We start from the raw sequence: 20,626 nt of genomic DNA, 5'->3' as shown, positions 1-20,626 counted from the left end.
TACACACAACCCACAGCATGGGTCTGAAATGGCATGTTGATCTCCCCTCCCTTCACAATGTGCCACAGTACTTAGCAGAAGTGCCCCCATCGGCTCTGCTGTTTGTCATTGTCATGGATCCATTGGCACATCGGCCACAGGTGGAGAGGATATCTTGGGGAATTACGCTCCCCAGTGGGATCCAGGCAGTCTCACTCTATGCCAATGATCTCCACATATATGTAAAACATTTCCAAGATTCTGCTACAGAACTGGCCAGAGTCCTACATCTTTTTGCTCACCCATGTGCTTCCACAATTCCAACTAGACATTGAGAATGGCTCTCTGTGTTGAAAGGGGCTAGTGTTCCGTTATTTGGGGATTAGGATTTTCCATGCAGTTTCAGATCTCTAGAGGGCAACTTCACAAAGGTGGTACCATCTATCACATCCCAGATGTTCTTGGGCAATCTCTTCCCCAGCCTCAGTCGAGCACATTGCCTTTTCATAGATGATCCTCCTGCCACATCTGCTTTACTACTCTGCAAACTTAGCACTATTGCTATGCCGGAATTTTTTTCGAGGCCTAGACATACATGCATGCTACTGAGAGAGCTCATTTGGCATATCGATAGGAAGGGGGTGGCCCTTTCAAACTTCCAGCTTCTGGCAGATGCAGGTGGATTCAAAAGCACCCAACTTTGAATTACATTATTTTGTGGCACAACTCCAGTGGCTGAGTCGCTTGCTTTCTAGACTTTCGCTAGAGTAGACAACTTCTGGAAAATCCGTGTAATTTCCACAAGAACTAAATACTTGCCTGCTCACTGCCGCTAGATGACAACATGCACACCCTAAACTTCTCAGAGTGGCCTTTACTTTGACCAAAAGGACAGCTCCATGTGCACCGGCTATTCCTCTACTGGGTATGCTAAAACCTACAGGCCCACTCACGCCCAGGCGTCTTCTTACCTGGGCTGATGCACACATAACAACCATTAGAGATCTTTATGATCAGGAGCAATGGCTTTTCTTTAAAGAATTTGTGGGCTGATTTAATTTACACACGCTGGGCAATTCCTCTGATACTGCACTTTTCACCAAGAAATACAGAAGATGTGGCCTGCCCTAAACCTTCTCTTAGGAAGCACCCACTAGTCCAAGCTGTACATACCATGGGACATGGTCAGCAACACATTTCATGGTTTTATAAGGCCCTTTCACCTCAAGAATTCCTGCAGCTTATTACCCAGAAGGACAACTGGGAAGCCGATGCAGGTAGGGTCCTTCACAATAGAGAATGGGCAAGCATGTTAGAGTTTCCCTGCATGGTCACTAGGAATGCAAGATTCAAACTAATACATTATTACACTAAATTCATTTTATCCCCAGGTATTGCCTGCCTAGCCTTGTTGTCACACTAAGATGGCTGACTTAATGCACATGCCCTGTTACTGACCACTCCTGCGTCCATTTGGGGTCTACATAATCAATATGCTTTCTTCTATCATCACCAATCCCATTTACCTGGCCACAAATAGCGGTGGGGATCTATAAACATTCTAAAAAAGACCATGCAGCCTCACATCTTGACAACTTGACAGTGCCCCTTCCTACAAGAGCAATTACTTCTCATTGGAAATCTAAAGTCCCTTCATCTCTGACCTCCTGGGTTCAGACTCTCATCAAATGGGGAGCTGCAGAGAGCTCAACACTCCGAAGAGAGGTACCCAGAGGGCTTTGAAAACGCTTTTTGGGAGCAACCTGGGCATATCTTGTAGAACATCCAACAACATTTAATGATGAAAATACTCCCTCTTGATTCTATCCCAGCGCGATCACCCCCTAAGGTGAGGGCATCAACAGGAAGTGGGTGGATAGATGCTGTTGATATTCCTTATGTGTATTTAGAGTTGCTGTGCTCTCTCTTTACTACCAACTCAACAGAGAGAAGACACCTCTATCTACACTGCCTAAAACCTTAGCTGTGCTTACTGATCCTATACTTACATTGCCCCCCTTGCATTTGGTATCCATGTTATTGTGTGTTAGATTTCCAATATTCGTATTGATCTAATTAGTGTGATCCTCCCCACAGTCATGAACCTGTGTGCTGATCTGTTTGTATTGTTAAGCATGCTACTTGGACTTATGCACAAGACTGACAGCTCAAAGGTTTTGTTTTGGTAATTGAAAGTAATACGTAGTGTAATAGCATATAAAGTCACAAGAGATGAAGGTAGAGGCATAGTCTACAAGTAAGAGTGAATATTCAACAGTCACGTATGAGATCTAATAAAAGAAGAAATTGTGTAGTGACAAAACGTGGGCCAGTGTCTGGTGGTGTGGTTTATTGGCAATCTATGGGTCTAGTAGCATGGTGTGGGCTAGTGGGCTCCGATTTATTCTGGTGGCATGAAATGAGATATAATATCACTAGTCACAATCTAGGCTCATTGGTGTGATCTAGCGGCAAGAGGTCTGGTCAGGTGCCAGGAGATGTGGTCTAATAGCAGGATACAACACAACAAGATATCCAGTTTTGGAATGTCCATTTATTGATAGGATGTGTGCTATTGTAATGTGAAATGCAGTTTAGTATTCTTAGGTCTCATCCAGCAGCAGAAGATGTCTGGTGAAAGGTGATGTACTATGAGTGGGAAGTCATCTAGAGGCAAGATATGTGGTCTATTGATGTGATGTAGATTAGGTTGATTGTGTGAAAATGCAATATGCTAAAATGACCTGGTGGTTGTGGTGTGGGATGTGGGCAACACACATTGTAATATCCAGGTATGAAACTGCTTATTTAATGATGGAGGTAGACTACTGTTGTTACTGTTTTGACATATGGGTAAGAGGTAAGGTCTAGCAGGAGAAAGTTTGTTTCTTTGGGAGTATGTTTGGCTTTGTGGGCGGAGGTGCGTTCTAGTGATGAAATGCACTTTATGATTTGCTGAGTTCTAATGGAGGGTGGGAAATGTTTTGATGTGTGTTCTATCGGTTTGGTTGTGGTTTAGTGAGAGTGATACACTCTTGCCAAGGAGGTGAATGTATTTATGTCCTAATGCAGATGATCATCTCTAATATTAAATCAATACATTGGAATTTGGTAAGTCTCAATTGTTTCCCTTAAATGTTTACTTGTTTTTGTGATGTTGGCTCCAGATCATTTCAAGTGTTGTATTCGACAACGTTTAGGATCATAATTTGGTATTTTAAACCATTTGGAAATAAACCTACTCTGCAGTGTAACTGCCAAGTGAGTGTACTTGGATAGTGACACTGTGAGCCATCTGTCACAGTGCAAACAATGTGAATATAATGGATCACTCAATCATTCAAAGGATGATAATGTAGAGTGAGCAAAACCTACATCCATCGAAGGTGAGAGTGTGTGAGAATACTTATCTAACATATGCTAAAGACCAAATTGTCTATTGGACTGAGTGCTGATGTATGAAGAGCAATCGACTGTTTGTGTTAGCTCTGATTTTGTCTGTGTCTCTTGCAGGGGGGGTCCCCAGATGTGAATCGCAGGCTCTCCCTCATGGATGATCAACTGAGGAGGACAGAAATATCTCACAAACGCCTGGAAATATCAAATAAGAAGCTTCTATGTTTTGTGCAGGTATGGAATTCCCCATAGGATGTTAACTTTTTAACAGTCACATATGCATCTCTATAAAATCCTCCTACCTGTGTATCATTTTCTAAACCTTGGGGATCCATTCCCCACCTGTGATAAAAAAAAAAGTATGAATGCCCCTCTTCTTCACCTGCCGATATCTGTCCTATTCAAACAGAAGGAGGGTGTGAGCACACTGGCTCACATCCCAGCCCTCTATTTGCCCCAAAGCATCATGGTAAATGCAGTGCATGATAACACTTACTTCAGTAGCTGTCTTTAATTGTTCACCTTTGTTGGTGCAGCCTGTACTGTGTAACTCTAGACACGTATTTCTGGATTCATTCCCTCCTCAGTAGAGAGCAAAAAGTCATTTTGAGGCTGCTGAAAATGCTGAACAAAGTCTTCTCTGGTCTCTGTGCTACTCACTGAGTGCCGGTGCATCAACACAAGCATTCTCAGTAAGACTTACTGCTCTCTACTGATGAAGAAATGAATCCAGAAACACATGTCTAGAGTTACAAAGCACAGGCTGTCCATGGAGCCAGCCCACTTAGCATCACTGACTGAAAATAGACAATTGCACATCCATGATTTGAACTTCTTAACAGGAAGTGTTGTGTTATGTACCATAGGACACAAAGTATCTGATTACATGTTAGGAGGTAATTTATTGCCCGTGCACAAAAACAGGTGTTTATGTGGGGATCAGCATTTAAAAAAATTCAGTACACACTATACCCCTGCAATATTCCCCAGACAAATGTTGGCAGGTCTATCCTGCTAAAACTTACTGGGGGAGAAGGGGCAAAAAAATCTCGGGCACATGCAAATTCATTACGGTAAACTCCAATTCGACATGTAATTCTCAATTTTTCTAGTGAAATTCCCGAACATGAGGTATATTGCACATTTAAGTATCAGTATTTACTGGGTTGGTAAATACCTTGCTAATTACTGACCCACTGACAATCAGGCCCTAACAGTTACACAACCCCATAGGCGGTGTTAAGATCCCTTAAAGTAATGAGAAGGACTTGACGCAACATGTACCAGAGTACATCAATTCCACCCTGCATTTTTTTCTTTGAATACTGTTCTGTCCCTTGTCCCCTCCGAGCCTCTAGCACCCAGTCAGAATCTCATTGGGAAGTGGGCCTTTATTTTCTGTTGCTTTCTTTATACACAAAGCACATTTTAGTCTGGGCTATTGGCTGTGCAAGAGCTTCATCCTTCAAGATAGGTGTTTCTTGAGATTAGTGCAAGAAACAGAAAGGTGTTGGAGGGAATGCTTTCATAAATCTCAGCAACTGGTGATTACTTCTGCCGCATTGCATTCTATTGTTTTATACTCACTCTGCCACTCTAGAAATTCGCCATCTGTGAATCAGTCTTGGTTATAATCCAATTGATACAGTCCAGCTTATATAAGAACACAAGCAACCCCAGACCAGTTTCAGCCTAGTTGGGCCTTGTCAGTGTCTCATGAGATAAGGGCAGAGCCTGTAAGAAGTTTCGACCCCTATTCCTTAAATGTGACTTGAAGGATAAACTTCTCCTGCCTTCTTGTGATCTTGCCTGATAGGCATGACACCCATGACATGTCATGATCTACAGAAACATCTTCAGAGCAGGGTTGGCCACTTTCTGAGGTATGCATTTCAGGAGTGCAACTGTAACTTGCCTTATGTCTTTGTTGTTTCCCACCATAGCTTAACTACCATGATGTTCTTCCTGTGTCATCCCTGCATCTGTGACCCTCTTTGTCAAGTACCTGACAGTGCCCATCTCACAAACCTCTGACCCTGGGCCTGGCTATTATTGGTTGCAACAGAGAAAGGATATAATCAAACAAGGTCATGGTCCTAATCAGCCAGGTCAAATGATCTCTGCTCATGACCGGACATCTTTCAATCCAACAAATATTTGTGTTTCCAATTTGTCCATGCAAATCAATATAACCAGTTCCTCAAATTCATATATCATGTTCACAGCCTTATGGTCTGCAGGTACACATTCCCTCATAGTCAATTACATTATTATAACTGAATAAGGGTTGTTTGCATTGCTTAAATTGTCTTTCTGACCATCTACAGTCTGATCCTCCAAAACTCAGATAGAAAGTCATTGTGAAGAACATGTCTACTTCCTGTTGCATTCTATATATGAAACATGCATTGTAGTTCAGACCGCTCATGTCCAGGCTAGGATGCCTCCCTTAAATATGGTGGCCCCTCATGAGATGTGGGAGGAGCAGGTTTGAACATTCAACCTCAAACAACTGGATGGCTTTCCATATTAAATGGAAATTGAATGCTGAACGCCTGCTGTTGCGTGGTGAAGCTCTTAGTGGTTTCTCCCAATACACTGTGTAATCTACATAGATGTCTTTCACTGCAGCTCTATTCTAAGGGCTAGGGAGGTAGACCTTGAATCTGGGGAACCAGGTTCGAGTCTCGACAAGAACGTGCAACATCCTGTGATTTTGAGCAAATCACTTAATCTCCCTGTGCCTAATAAAAATGAATATGTCCTCATGTAATGTAACTGGTGCTCGTGTAAAGCGCTCTGATACCCAATACCTTTGGGTCAAGTTTGCGCTGTATAAAAGAAACTTTTTTAAAAAGTAATAGAAATGAAATCAGAAAAGCCTTCTGCTGCCATGAATTCATTATTGGATATAAACTGTCCCTTCCTCTTGACCAAACTGCCTTCATCTCCTATTAGTTGATATGTGCTGTCTCAAGTCCATGCATTCAAGAAAGTAAGAGGTATTTACAAAAGTGAATTATTGTACCATACTATCTTTCCTGAATAGAGAGATATGTAATGAATGTGGTAGGATGGATCATATTGGACAGGCTATCCAACTAAGCCCTATAGAATATTATCCTGTCAGACGTCCAATACGGCTTCCGCCCAGGTCGCTCAATGCAAGACCAATGCTTGAACATTGTTATGATCTGAAACAAGTACACAGTTGCTCGCCCCGGTACAATCTATCTGGCCTCTATGGACCTCTTCCCTGCATTCGATTGTGTGAACAGATGTAAGCTGTGGCAAACCTTGCTATCCCTGGGGGTGGACAGGGACATAGTCTATTTTTACAAGATCTCCTTCAAGACACGAAGGCAGCTGTTTGATACTCGGGTGACTTGAAGGCGTTGCACTTCTTCTTCATTCAGAGAGGGGTCAGTCAGCTGTAATCTGGTCTCTTTCTTGTTTAATGTATATATAAGCAACTTAGAGAAGGTTCTTTTGGACTCCAAGGTGGACTACCACCAGGTGGGACAGCATGGCCTCCCGGTTCTGCTGTATGCAGACGATGCCGTCTTAATGGCTAGGACCGAGTGGGGTCTGCAAACGCTGGTAAATTCTTTTGTCCAATTCATGGAGGGGATCAGGACCTTTTGGTCAACAACTCAAAGTCCTATGTTATGCAAGTAGGTGCCCGCTCTAGTAGGTCTTATACCTTTAAGGTAGGGCCTACTCCGGTCCCAAGGACAAGCGTCTTTTCATACTTGGGGATTCTGTTGGATGCCAAAAAGAAAAGGGGCCCCCTAAAAATTCATAAGAAGAACGACCTTATTCGGGAGATTGCAGCCATTTTTAATTTTGCCTCCAGATTGCGAAAAAGACCGGTGGGCCTTATATTGCAGCTTTACAGGGCCAAGTGTATCTCAAAGGCATTATATGGCAGTAAGATCTGGGGGGACACTATCTTTGCCAACCTACAAATTGCTGAAAACTATTTTTTGAGACAGCTTTTATCTGTTCCCCAGGGTACCTCCTCCTCCATTGTACATGAGGAGCTTGGTTTGACCTACATTACTGATTCGTTAGCCTACCGCCCTGTGTCACTATGGTTAAAAATCTGGGTTTGCAAGGGGACATCATTAAATAAAATGATTTTAAGGGACTGTCTGGCTCTCGATCATGTATCCTGTGTATCGTGGCACAAATATATCAAGGAGAGTCTTACGAGTTTGGGGAGAGGAGACCTTTTCATTTAATCCTAAATTGACCAATAAGAAGAATTTGATTCATATTAAGGTGGATTTTTAAGCAGAAGTCAATTGTTGGTGAAGATAAGGAGCTTCTGATTCCCAGTATACGCCGTTTCATCATGTTAAGAACCACACTGACGTTGGAGCCGTACCTACTGGGGTTCGTAAACCCTTATAATGAACTTTCATTGACTAGATTTTGGTTTGACCTCTTCCACCTCCTTCTTGCTCATCCAAGGGGGCTGTGCAAGGGCCAGAGTTTGTCATCCTGTGGTTGTGATGGAAAATCCCCACAGGACATGGTCCATTTTATGATGTTCTGTAGTTTCTATGACTTACCCAGAAATAACTTTTTAGTCCCGCTCTTGAAAAAGGCCAGCTTTAGGCAAGTGCATCCCGCTTTTATTTATTTTTTACAAACGCTTACGCGTAGCACTGTTTTTTATGTGCTTAACTTTTTAAAAACTGCTGTCAGGCTTAGGTCTAGTTGCGACTTACCCTGTCTTCCACATATCATTCATGGCACTATGCACTCTGTAATGTTGAAGAGGTGTGGCGCAGTGACCAGGGTAACTGACTTCGGAAACCGGGGGCTCACTGTTCGATCCCTAGTGCCGGTGGCAGATCAGCCCAGCACCATGTGACTCTGGGCAATACCTTGCTTAATCTTCCCGAGGGCCCCAAGCGCCTTGACACCTTCGGGTAATTGTTCGTGCTTTACAAATACTGGACATTTACATATATACATACATATATTACATATATATAAATGCATATGTGATCAAGGTCCAGGAGGGACGGAAACGCGTAATGGCCGATTGAAAAATAAAACTATCTGAAGCACAGAAACGTGGTCCGTGCCTGCTTTCCGTCACCCGCAGTGGCAAAGGATTTTTCAAGCAGTTTGTGAGAATGAATATATATATATATATATATATACACTTTGAGAGGAATCTTGATTGTCAGATTGGGAGAGGAAAAGCATTGACTTTTTGAAATTTTTCTGTCCTCTCTCAATTGCTACATCAGTCAGCCAATGAGATCCCTCCATTCAGATATTTAAACACCACCCCGCTAAAAACCTCACTTTTGGACTATCCAGCTGAAAACCGGCATTGATAAAGGCATCCGCCGAAACGCGTCTGCCAGGAGCTGTTACATGAGGACAACGCGTTTATTTATTGAGTGTGAATGGAGGCATTAAATCTTACTGCAGAGCATCTCCAGCATGTGTCTGACTCGTTTTTTAAGGCGAAAAACGGGACTGTTGCTGTACATATGGCGGTAGGTCAGATCCGCATTTCAGACACGCCTCTTGATCTGGAGCTCCACGCATTGCCGACAAACTTTGTGGTTAAGTGCACGGACTGCACAGCGTGGCGCCCCCCCAGCCTGGATTGTGGTGTAGGCACTGGGGAAAGAGCAGCAGCTGGTCTGCTGATACAGATGCTCTGCAGTGACAAAGTCCGCCATCGACCACGCCAGAGTAAAGGAACGAGCAGAACAAAGGCTGACCACGTCAGGGCACAATTGTATGCACGGGCGGGTTATTATACCGCGCTCGCAATTTTGGACATGCTTATTCCTTTTGGCGAGATCGTCACACTGGGCACTTTGAGAGGAATCTTGATTGTCAGATTGGGAGAGGAAAAGCATTGACTTTTTGAAATTTTTCTGTCCTCTCTCAATTATTACATCAGTCAGCCAATGAGATTCCTCCATTCAGATATTTAAACACCACCCCGCTAAAAACCTCACTTTTGGACTATCCAGCTGAAAACCGGCATTGATAAAGGCATCCGCCGAAACGCGTCTGCCAGGAGCTGTTTACATGAGGACAACGCGTTTATTTATTGAGTGTGAATGGAGGCATTAAATCTTACTGCAGAGCATCTCCAGCATGTGTCTGACTCGTTTTTTAAGGCGAAAAACGGGACTGTTGCTATATATATATGTATATATATATATATATATATATATATATATATATATATATATATATATATATATATATATATATATCCAAGTAACCACTTCCACCAGCTTCGAAGATCCTTCTATCGCTTGCGAAGTAAGTACACGAACCGATTAAAGGTGCAATTTTCATTTATTTTCCCAGAGCGACGGCCATAACGTTTCGGCTCCCCTAGAGCCTTGTTCACATAAATATATATATATTATCTACTGGCGGTCGCCAGTAGATAGTTGTAGTTAGGACCGAGTTCCCATAGGAAATCTGAAAATTCTATTTTGAATAACTTTGGCGCCGGTTGACTTATCTTCGTGAAATTTTAAAAACTAATGGGGCACTCCGCTCAGCTCCTACCCTGAAAGTCTCGGGGTGATTCGTCAAGCGGGGGCTGAGAAAAAAGGGGGGTCCCAAAATGCGTTTTCCCCATGCATTTTCCCATAGGACCTTTAGTCGAAGGTACAGCCCGAACGGCTGAACAGAATTACTTGAAATTTGGCAAAGAGGTAGTCCTCAGGTCAGGCATGTGCCTTTTGCATATATGGTGTCAATCTGTTCAGTAGTTCCTGAGAAAATTGCAGTTAAGAGTACATAAATATCGATATGCGCGCACCGTGCGCGCACAGTGCGCGCACCGAAAGTGCGCAAGCGTAATTCTGATTGGTGGTTAGATGTCAGTCAACATTCGAATCGGTCGAAATCAGGAAGTGTCGGACGCCATTTTGTGTGTGGCAGTGAAAAAGAGATGTGGAGAACGTGAAAAGGGGGCAGGATAGAGAGTTCCTGACCCCCTAGCCTTTGTCAGGGGGTCCCTGAAGGACCCCGAAGGGTGAAAAACACATTTGATTTTTTTTCAAAAAATCGCAGGGTGCGCGCACCGTGCGCGCACGGTGAAAAACCCTTAAAAAAAAACCATTTTAAACTGTTTATAAGTTTATAGAAGATATTAACTATGCTGTTCAACTTTATCCAAATAAAAAAAAAAAAGCTGAGCCATTCCATATTACAGGATACAGTCAATCTATAACTATATACATAGGTAGTTTATTGTAAAATACATATATAAAAAATATAATAATACATACATAAATTAGCATTTAAAAAACCTTACAAATTCACTAAAAAAAACATAGGTTTCACACACGTTATAGTTAGAAATTAGCATTTAAAAAACCTTGCAAATTCACTTAAAAAAACATAGGTTTCACACACGTTATAGTTAGGAATTAGCATTTAAAAAACCTTGCAAATTCACTGAAAAAAACATAGGTTTCACACATGTTATAGTTAGCTGGACATTTCACTCGTAAAAAACCATTGAAATTCCCCCGTTATAGTTAGTTCAGCTAACTATAACTCGCGCGACCGCAATCCACTGCTGATGACGTCACATATTACATCACTCATGACATGGTCAGTGACATCACTCATGACATCATTGATGACATCTCAAATGACATCACTCATGACATCACTGATGACATCCTCCAGTGATTATGTGTCTTTCTGAAAAATAAATATTTTTTATATATGTATATCTAAAGGTTAATGGTAGAATAAATCGGTAAATAAGTGTCTAAATGGATGTTTTTTTTGTAAAATTAATGTATTAACTTACTTATTAACAGTATCTTAGTGAATACAGTGATTTAATATGTGACGTTATCAGCAGTGGATTGCGGTTGCGCGAGTTATAGTTAGCTGAACTAACTATAACGGGGGAATTTCAATGGTTTTTTACGAGTGAAATGTCCAGCTAACTATAACATGTGTGAAACCTATGGTTTTTTCAGTGAATTTGCAAGGTTTTTTAAATGCTAATTCCTAACTATAACGTGTGTGAAACCTATGTTTTTTTAAGTGAATATATATATATATATATATATATATATATATATATATATATATATATTCTGAATCTGAATCTGTGCCGTCTGCTTCTGAACAATATTTGTTGAATATTGATTTTGTTCCCAATCAATAATTCTTATTGACTATAGAGCCTTTTTTTTGGTTTAACTACATTTGCACTTGACACTTTAATTCACTAGGAACAACAAATCTTTTTATATACATCTAGGCTTTTAGAAACATCTAAGGACACTTCTTAATATTTAACTCATGTTTTTAATATTGACAGTTAGCTTCACTTACAACAGCAGTATTTTGCACAAGCAGATCCACATTCAGGTGGTGATTTGCACATCCTAAAAACAATTTGCACTAATGATAGCTCAGTTTGCACTTGCGTATTTTGCACATATATAATGTGACATTATTTTATACATCATAAAATATGTTTATAAATTGCATATATATTTGTATTGAAACATACCATGGCAATTATCAAAATACAGTTACATCGTTATTAGTTGTTTACAGCGCGATATTGCACATGCTTACTTTGCACATTCAAAGTTATTTAAATTATTCGTTGTATATTAATTTACCTCTGTTGTTCAATAAGTTTCGTGGGGAAACATTGTTTATTTGTGATGCTAAATATTGTCATGTAATAAGATAACGCATTGGTATTTACACCAGTGATTTAAAAACACGTGAGAAGTCAAAAATAACCAGAAAAGAGAAAAGAGAAAGGGAAAAAAAAGCCTATATGTATAGTATGTTGTCACTTTCTATTATCACATGGTGCAAACGTAAAAAAACACTATGAAAGAAAAAAAGAAAGGGTGTATATATATCTGAATTGTACCGCCATTTCATTATGTGATCAAGGGCACAGGATGCCCGAAACGCGTCGTGAGGAACAATAGGCGATGTTATAAGAAAATAAATCACCTGTGATTGACAAGCTCTCGTGTGGGACGTTGCATTTCTTGTTCGCCGTTCGGAGGTACAGGAAGGTGTGTGATATATATATATATATATATAATTAACCCTTTCAGGTTAAGAGTGTAGGACGTTGGCCTGGTATATGCTGTCCACTCATTAAATTGGGCACCTTGCACCAGTCCAAACGACCCTTATGATGTATGAGGTCAAAGATAACATTTAGAAAGCTATCCTAGTGGTAGCTGTGGAGAGTAGCCTTCAGGCTTAATCTTGAAGGAATGTAAAGCAGCTTGTTTTACCAGAATATCACCTCCTATATCGACTAAATGAAAGAAGAACCGCACAGTAGTCATATAAAAATATGTATTTATTAATATAACACTCTCTAGTATCCTCTACACGAGGATAGAACGTAAAGCACACAATACGAGATCAATAGAACAGTTGTAAGTAGCACAATACGCAGTGGGCTCCAGGGGGAGACCAAACCATATACTAAAATAGTGGTATAACAATTACGACTTGAGTCAAGACACAGTCTAGAGCACATAATATTGCTGGGACCCCAAGGAACCACCCAAAATAGATAGGGACCCACCAATTCTATGGAGAAGTTGCGGTTACAGTTTTAAAGTTTAAGGACCCTTCTAGGAGGACTTCGAGCAAACCCTTTGGAACTTAAGAGGTTGGAGAGCCAACCCACCTGTGGATACCGTAGTGCCCGAGTTACCTATCCCAGAGGAACTGACTGCATAGGTCTGGAGTGGTGTTGGAAACCGCCGTCGTTCTCCATTGTGGCCTGTGAAGAAGTACTTCTGCCCTGAAGGTGAAAAGGGTCAGGAGGAATCCAAGCCTGGATTGTAGAAGAAAGGAACCTGAAAGCAGAGAGGACAGACTCTGGGTCACTTCAGAGTGACCAGGGGCTCAGTAGACAAATGTCCACCGATGTTGGGTGCTTCAGGTGCAAAGAAGGGATGCTTGACTCTGCAGCCACGAGGACCAGAAGATGTCGAGGACAACCAGGAGCCAGACGTAAGGTGTCCCATGAAGGATGTCGAGTGCTGAGGGGTCAGTGTCTGGCTGGAGCACCAACAAGCTTTGGCAAAAGCAACCCATTCAGGAAGGTCAGGCAGGTCACGGTGTGGGCCAGCAAGGGGGAGTCAGGGCACGTCTGGAGCAACCAGGAAAGCCCAACAAAAATCAAGATGACCCTCAGGAGGACACACAGGCCGAAGAACCAAGAGTCGCGAGTGGACCTCGAGCAAGATTGCAAAGTACCATCCCACAGAGCACTCGGTACAAGGAGGCCAGAGTTTTTGGGTACAAATACTGCTCAGGGTCAGGACTACACAGAGTACAATGCACAAACACTGGAATCACCAACAAGTATATGCAACTGCAAATGGACCTGGTGCACAGGGGTTCGGGTTATGCAGTCCCCACAAGGGATACGGGCCTCAAACCTGCTGAAAGGGCAGATCGACCTCAGGGACTTTCTAAAACTCACCTCCTGTGTTGCTGAAATCTTTGGAGTCTGCAGGAGCTCAGGAGAAGCAGACCGGTCAGTTGTGTTACGTTGCCTGCAGTTGCAGAGGAGTGACTCCTTCATTCCAAGGGAGATTCTTCAGTTGTCCTTAGTGCACCACAGGTCCTGCACAGAACCTGTATGGAGCAAGGGCACGGACAATGCTTTGGACGGAGAGGGAGACAAAGTCGGGCCAGTCAAAGTCCAGCGAAGTCCAGAGTGTCCAGATGGTAGAAGGTCAGTGGTTTCTTCTTGTAGAATCTTTTCCACGTAAAATCTAAAGTCTTACAGCCAGGTAAGCCCTTTTGTACCCACGGTAGAGGGTCAGGACAGAGGGATGATTACACCCATATCCTTTGTCCAGTTTTGCGCCAGAGCAGGAGCCAATAGCTCCCAGAACTGGTTTGAGCTGGACTATGCACAGGGACAACAAATGTTCCCCCAGTGCAGACTTTCAGGCACTCTCAGAGTGCACCCATCCAGCCCCAATGCACTTAATCCTGTCTGGGAGGTGGTCACACCTCCCTATTACAGGATGCCTATTGTGCTGTCTTCCTCTGCTCGAGCTTGGCTCAGCAGCAGGAGGGCAGGAATGTGTCTCTGGTGGGCAGCATCCATTTTGTGCTGTCCGGGTCGAGAAGGCTGGCACCAGATAGGCCAGTGACCCCACAAATCTTGCTTCTGAAGACTGGAATCATACCTCCCACATCGGGTACCGGTGTGGAGGTATGATTCCAAGGTGTTTGATACCAAACACGATATGTTTCTATGGAGCTGTTTTCGAGATAGCATTTACCGCGAGGTTATAATGCACCTCTACCTATATGTCCAGCTGAGTCACAGACAACCCGGGAGAATGGCCTTTGAAGGCTGCAGAGGGGCCCTGCTCATGAAGGGGCACCCTCTCACTAAAATCCCAGCACCCTGCCTTCAGGATTGATAAGGCCTGCTATAGGGGTGACTTATAAGTTTTAAGTGTAGTGACCTATAGATATAGTGAACCTTTATCTAACGTAAGGGGTGCAAGCACCATCTTACACAGGTAGTAGTAGCAGACCTGTAGTTCTATTTTGCATGGCCTCTCATGGGTGGCATAATACATGCTTCAGCCCATAGGAGGCCTCTGGGTTACCTATGCCCTGGGTACATGGGTACCATATACTAGGGACTTACAAGGGTACCCCAGTATCCAATCTGGAATGTACCAAAGTTCATGTGTAACAATTTAAAGGAGAAAGCAGGATCCAAGTCAGACTAGTCAAAAATAGTGAAACATCAAACAAAAAGTGGGGGTAACCATAAGAAGCGGATACTATTTTCCTACAAAGAGTGCTGCATAAATGGCTTGAATGGTATTTTTACAATCCAAAGCTGCAATACTGTGCCTAGAGTGGTAAAAGGCTTTTGTCATATTACAGCTCGGCATAGATGGTACTGTACTAATCCTATGCTTAAAGACTTTGCTGTAGACATGGCAAAAGACTTTGGGCCTGATTTAGATCTCAGCAAGACTCCCGTCGTCTCTCCGCACCGGAGTTTACAATTACTTTGCCAAGCTGCCAGACTCGCTACTGCCATATTTAGATGTGTGAAGGCTGAACCGCCATCAGCGGTGACAGACAGAGGTCAAGCAGCAGTTCTTATTCTGCTTGACCTGTCTGCCACGTTCAACACGGTCAACCATGCTATCTTGCTGAGGAGGCTCAGGGAGGTAGGAGTAGCAGGCTTGGCCTTGAGCTAGTTTCAATCCTTCCTTTCAGAGAGGAGACAAGCGGTGGCCCTCCCTCCTCACCAGTCTGACTTTATTAAAATCACGCATGGCGTGCCTCAGGGCTCTGCAATCAGCCCGATTTTATTTAATATCTACATGAAACCCCTGATTGCGGTCATAAGGGCGCATAACATTAACATCGTAAATTATGCGGATGACACGCAACTGAGTCTCTCCTTAGAGGGAGAACAGTCAACATCTCTGGAAGTGTTTCATAACTGCCTGCGTGCTACAGTTCAGTGGTTGAGGGAGAATTCATTGCAATTTAACGCCGATAAAACCGAGGTTCTCTATTGCTCAGTGGGGAAGGTTCCATCTATGCTGCCTGTAAATTTTTGGCCCCTAGATACATCTACTGTACCGAGGCCTGTTGAAAAGGTACGAAATCTGGGCATTATGTTATGTTGGAGTCCCCTAGATATCTAATAGATAGGCTCCAGAGGATTCAGTCAACAGCGGCCAAGTTAGCCTTGGGGAGGCCCACAGGTTCCTCCTCCTCATCGGCTTTGGCGGAGCTGCACTGGCTCCCGATAATGCAAAGAATTCAGTTCAAATCCCTCTGCATAATTTTTAAGGCCCTGCATTGGTTTGGACCGGTATCTATGCAGAGGAAGTTTGCCTGGTATGTACCTGAGAGAAGCCTTCGCTCCTCCTCGGCCAGATTGGTTAAAATACCAAGATTCAACAAAAGGAAATCCGGTGGCAGAGCCTTCAGTGTCTCTGCCGCCAGATTATGGAATAAACTCCCACTAGAACTGAGACAACTGAGGGATCTTCTCCCTTTCAGGAAGAGATTAAAAACCCTGCTCTTCCCCAAAGCATAATCTGTTGTCAGTCTTCCATGTAGCATTACTCTTACGTGCACTTATAATGTCAGCGCCAGGATGCTTGTTAGGTGATAGAGCGCTTTATAAATAAGATAAATAAATAAATAAAATGTAAACGGTTCACCGATGTCGTTGCGGCAGACTCCTCTGCTGGTTAACATTACTCTTTCAACAAAATTGGTGGTAGAGGCACTCGCTGAAATGTAATTCATGTGAAAGAACAAAGTTTTACTCCTTTTACTGTGTTTTAAAATAGCGTGCTGTAGAGTGGCATCCAACAGTCATGGATTCCTAAAAATGCAAAACTCCAATTATGGGGCCTATGGTCCTTGAACCAGCAGCCCGTCAGATCTTTTTCGCCCTTTGGCTTCCAGATTTGTCCGACGTATCGAATATTGTCGGTAAGATTCTTTCCTTGACCGCCCATGAAAGTCTCTCGTTTTGATTGCTTTGAGACGACATCATATTGGGTTCCTTTTTTTAGATCGGACTTTTCGTTCTGAAGAGCACTTCCTTATCGTCGAACATCAAGGTAACGGTTTCAGTTAGCCTCTCTTCTTTTCCCGTTTTTTCACTTTCCACACAACTTTATTTAAACACGTCATGGTGGTGGTCACTCCTGGTCATTATTCCTTCATTAGGCTACTCACCCAGTTGTGTTCCAGCATGTTATGTTGTCATTATATTTGGAGTTTGATTATGTATTTGCAAACTGACGCTCTAACATCATGGTTACATTCATTCAGAAATATACATTGTTTATCGTTTTTTTATTAGATACCCAGCCCCCGACGAAGAGCTTGTAGGCTCGAAATGCATTGGGCATGTACAAAGCTAATTTCTGAAAGATTCGGATTTGGATTTGTATGAAGAAAAGGATGTATATCCAATTAACATTTTGGCAATGAATAAATTGCTACAACTAATGACAAATTGAATTGACATTTCATTCATTTATTTTTTCAACACAAGTTTGGATTGAGTTTGTTTAAACCAAGAACAGTCTGTTTACCATTACGAGAATTTTTCCAAGGTTTTTACCTGAGAGCAAATGTGCGTGGTGACCAGGGCCCCATAGGCCCCATAATTGGAGTTTAACATTACTCTTTCGCCATCATGGTGGCGGGATTGCATCCAGACAATTTAGATTTCGCAGTTGTGCTGGCGGTTTTCTAGCGGAGACAGTGTGATACTGTCGCAAGACGTGGTCAACATTGTACTGTTCCTGTGACTGGTGGATGGATGATAGCATCACACACCTGATGTTGTTACATTACTGGGTTAGGCCCATGTAGTGAAGCAGCTTATTTCTTACATTGTCCTCACAAATAACATTTCCAAGATGTGACCTTTTGCATACATTTGCACACATAACAATGTTGGATTAGTTTCTCTGAAACTGAACTTGTTTTACTTCTAACATCGCACAACACTATCACAACGCCGTGAACTTCATGTTCAAGGTCTCCTCCCTTACAACGTACAAATGTCATCACTATCTTCATCCACGGGGCGACAGGGCTGTTTACTTATCCACAACATCACTAATCTATTGTGTACATCCCAAGGCTGCTTTCTATTATAAAAGATGAGTATCCCAATAGATTAGTAGAGGAGATACTTCCGCTGACACCGAGGGTCCTTGCATGCTGAGAAATCACCATGCAGCAACCTGATATCTCATGAGGTGTGTCCAGTTCATGACCAAGGTGGGGTCCTTCACTCTGTCCATTCAGGTAATGGGGTTAGATCGTCCCTTGGGGGGATTCTTGGCTCTACACCTACACACACTCTAGGTACACTTAGAGTAGGTTCCGCATAGTAGGACTATGCTAGATTACTGCCTTGTTCATATGGCTGCATATATACAATTGATTAACATCATGGTAGTATATCCACTATTCACGCTGTTGGTGCATGTAATCACGTTTACCTGCTTCTGTCTGCTAATCATTGCAGCACACTTATTTTATGCAAGAATAACGTAGCTTAAATAAATGTTATTGAAAAAGCCCCACTGTGTATTCTCTGCATATTTCTCTGATAATAAGTAAGCACGAGTGACCGAGCAAAAGATTGTGTACTGTTTCCACAATCCCTGAGCGGTCAGGGTTGTCATGTTCAGTGGTTGCCAGAAGCTATTCACTCCCTGGTAAGGTTGGGTGGGGGCTTAGGGTGGCACTGTGAGCTAGTTGGTCATCAGTGACCTTATCTGGACCCAGGGCTTTGCCAGGGCCTAGTGATTGGATGGCATTACATGTTACCTCTATTTTAAATTGGACAAAACTATCGGGCTCATTACGATGGCGGACAGATTTCAGTCCGTCTGCCATCATTGCTGGGCTTGGGACCGGCCGCCTGTAAGGCGGCGGTCCCACACATGAGATTACGATGCAACCGCCACCGTGGTGGTTGCATTGTGTATCTCTAACATTGCTGCGATGCTGCTGACTGCAGCCCCTGCAGCAATGTTCGAAATGCACTGTTCGCATTTCCCTGCACTACATGGCAGTGCAGGGAAATGTAGGGTAGTACCATAGGTGCCCCCCCCCAAGTGCAAATTACATCCCCACCAGCCTTTTCATGGCGGTTTCACCGCAATGGAAACACTCGTGGGGATGCAGCATCGTAGTATGGCAGGCGGTGCCTGCCAGGTACTGCTACCATTCTACTGATGCGCTGCAGTCTGACAGGCAATTGTAACGAATGCTGCTGTCGGACCCATGGCGGATGGACTTTCCGTCCACCATGCCCGCCTCCCGCCACTGTAATCTGTTGGGTGGGATTTGGCCGCACGATGTTGGTGTATCCACTACCGGCAGGCTGCCGGTGGCGGATTCACCGCAATCGTAATGACCCCCTATATTTTACTGCATCTCCCGATATTGTTGGATGATATTTTGCTCTACTATAGGGAGTGCCATCTTGGGAAGAGCGGCATGCATATTTGTAAAATATTCTACCCAGTGCTGGGGTTGAATTGAAAATTCTACGGTACTTTGGGTTTGTAAATTGCCATGCAAAAAGATCTGCCAAAAGAATTTCTGGTCCTTCCTTTTGGTTTAATCAATTAAAGCTAACCAATCCAATCCAAAAATTCTTTATTTCGGCCATTTTAGGCCATAAAAGATGCAAGAATAAAACCATTAACATAATATACAAATAAATATGGAATCACGTCAAAAGGTCCATTAAGTTGCAAATTACAGATAAAAATAGTGTCCATATTTATAATTAGGAAAATAGTGAACACACAGTTTTCCCCAGTTTGCATTAACTAGACATTAATTTACGCCTTCTCATCCACATGGCTGTCAAGAACTTGCTTACTGCAAACACAACTGAACTTGAGGTACTAGTCTTTAAAATTCTAAATGATTGTAAACAGTTTTTAAAACCTAAGTTTCTGCATAGCGGAATCAGCCAGTACTTCCTATGTTTACTGTAGGCGGGACAAAAGAAGAGCACATGCATTTCATCTTCCGTGCTACAATTGCAGCCTCGGCAGGTCTTGTCTAGTGAAGCAGACAGTGGATCTACAAAAATCCCCAAACCCATCCAATATCCGCTGTATCCCCATGGGGGATTTGGAGAGCAGGAGGGTATCATCAGCAAACATGATTGCTGGTACCCTCCTGCCCGCCAACCTTGGTGCGTCATTATTGGGGACACCGTCAAGATGCGAAATTACACCATTGACATAGAGGCAAAACAGGGTTGGTGCTAAGACACAACCCTGTCTCACCCCCCTGCCAATCGGGAACCTAGATGACAATGCCCCATTCCTTCCGCATCTAACCTGGGCAAAATTCCCATCATGAAGCCTTATCAATATATGCAAGATTTGTGGTGGGACACCCAACTCCTGAAGAACCCACCACAATTTCTTCCTTGGTACTAGATCGAACGCGGACCTGAGGTCCACAAATACCATGTAGAGGCTGCCACCCTCTATCTTTGCCGTTTTCCAATAAAGGAGAATAAGGCGAAAGACCTGGTCCATGGTAGATGTGTTCCTCCTAAACCCTGCTTGAAGTGGACTTAGGACCTTATGTTCCTCCATCCAATCCAGAAGATGGTCCAATACCAGGCGTGTAAAAAGTTTTTGAGGGACATCGATAAGGCTTA

General features: G+C 43.0%; 1 protein-coding gene across 2 annotated transcripts in view; it reads left to right on the top strand.

The window, feature by feature from the left end:
* LOC146789845 (syntaxin-binding protein 4-like) overlaps positions 1 to 20,626 on the top strand; it is a 1,170,683-nt gene that overhangs the window by 972,360 nt on the left and 177,697 nt on the right. For both annotated transcript variants that reach the window (XM_085632209.1, XM_085632208.1), the window contains one exon: positions 3,493 to 3,609. In XM_085632209.1, coding sequence (XP_085488335.1) covers positions 3,493 to 3,609 — 117 coding nt within the window. The remainder of the gene's footprint in view (positions 1 to 3,492; positions 3,610 to 20,626) is intronic.

This window comes from Triturus cristatus, chromosome 10, assembly GCF_964204655.1.
Source record: "Triturus cristatus chromosome 10, aTriCri1.1, whole genome shotgun sequence".
Lineage (NCBI taxonomy): Eukaryota > Metazoa > Chordata > Amphibia > Caudata > Salamandridae > Triturus > Triturus cristatus.
The sequence above is the reverse complement of the archived record's forward strand: the minus strand, read 5'-3'. Positions and strand labels throughout refer to the sequence as shown.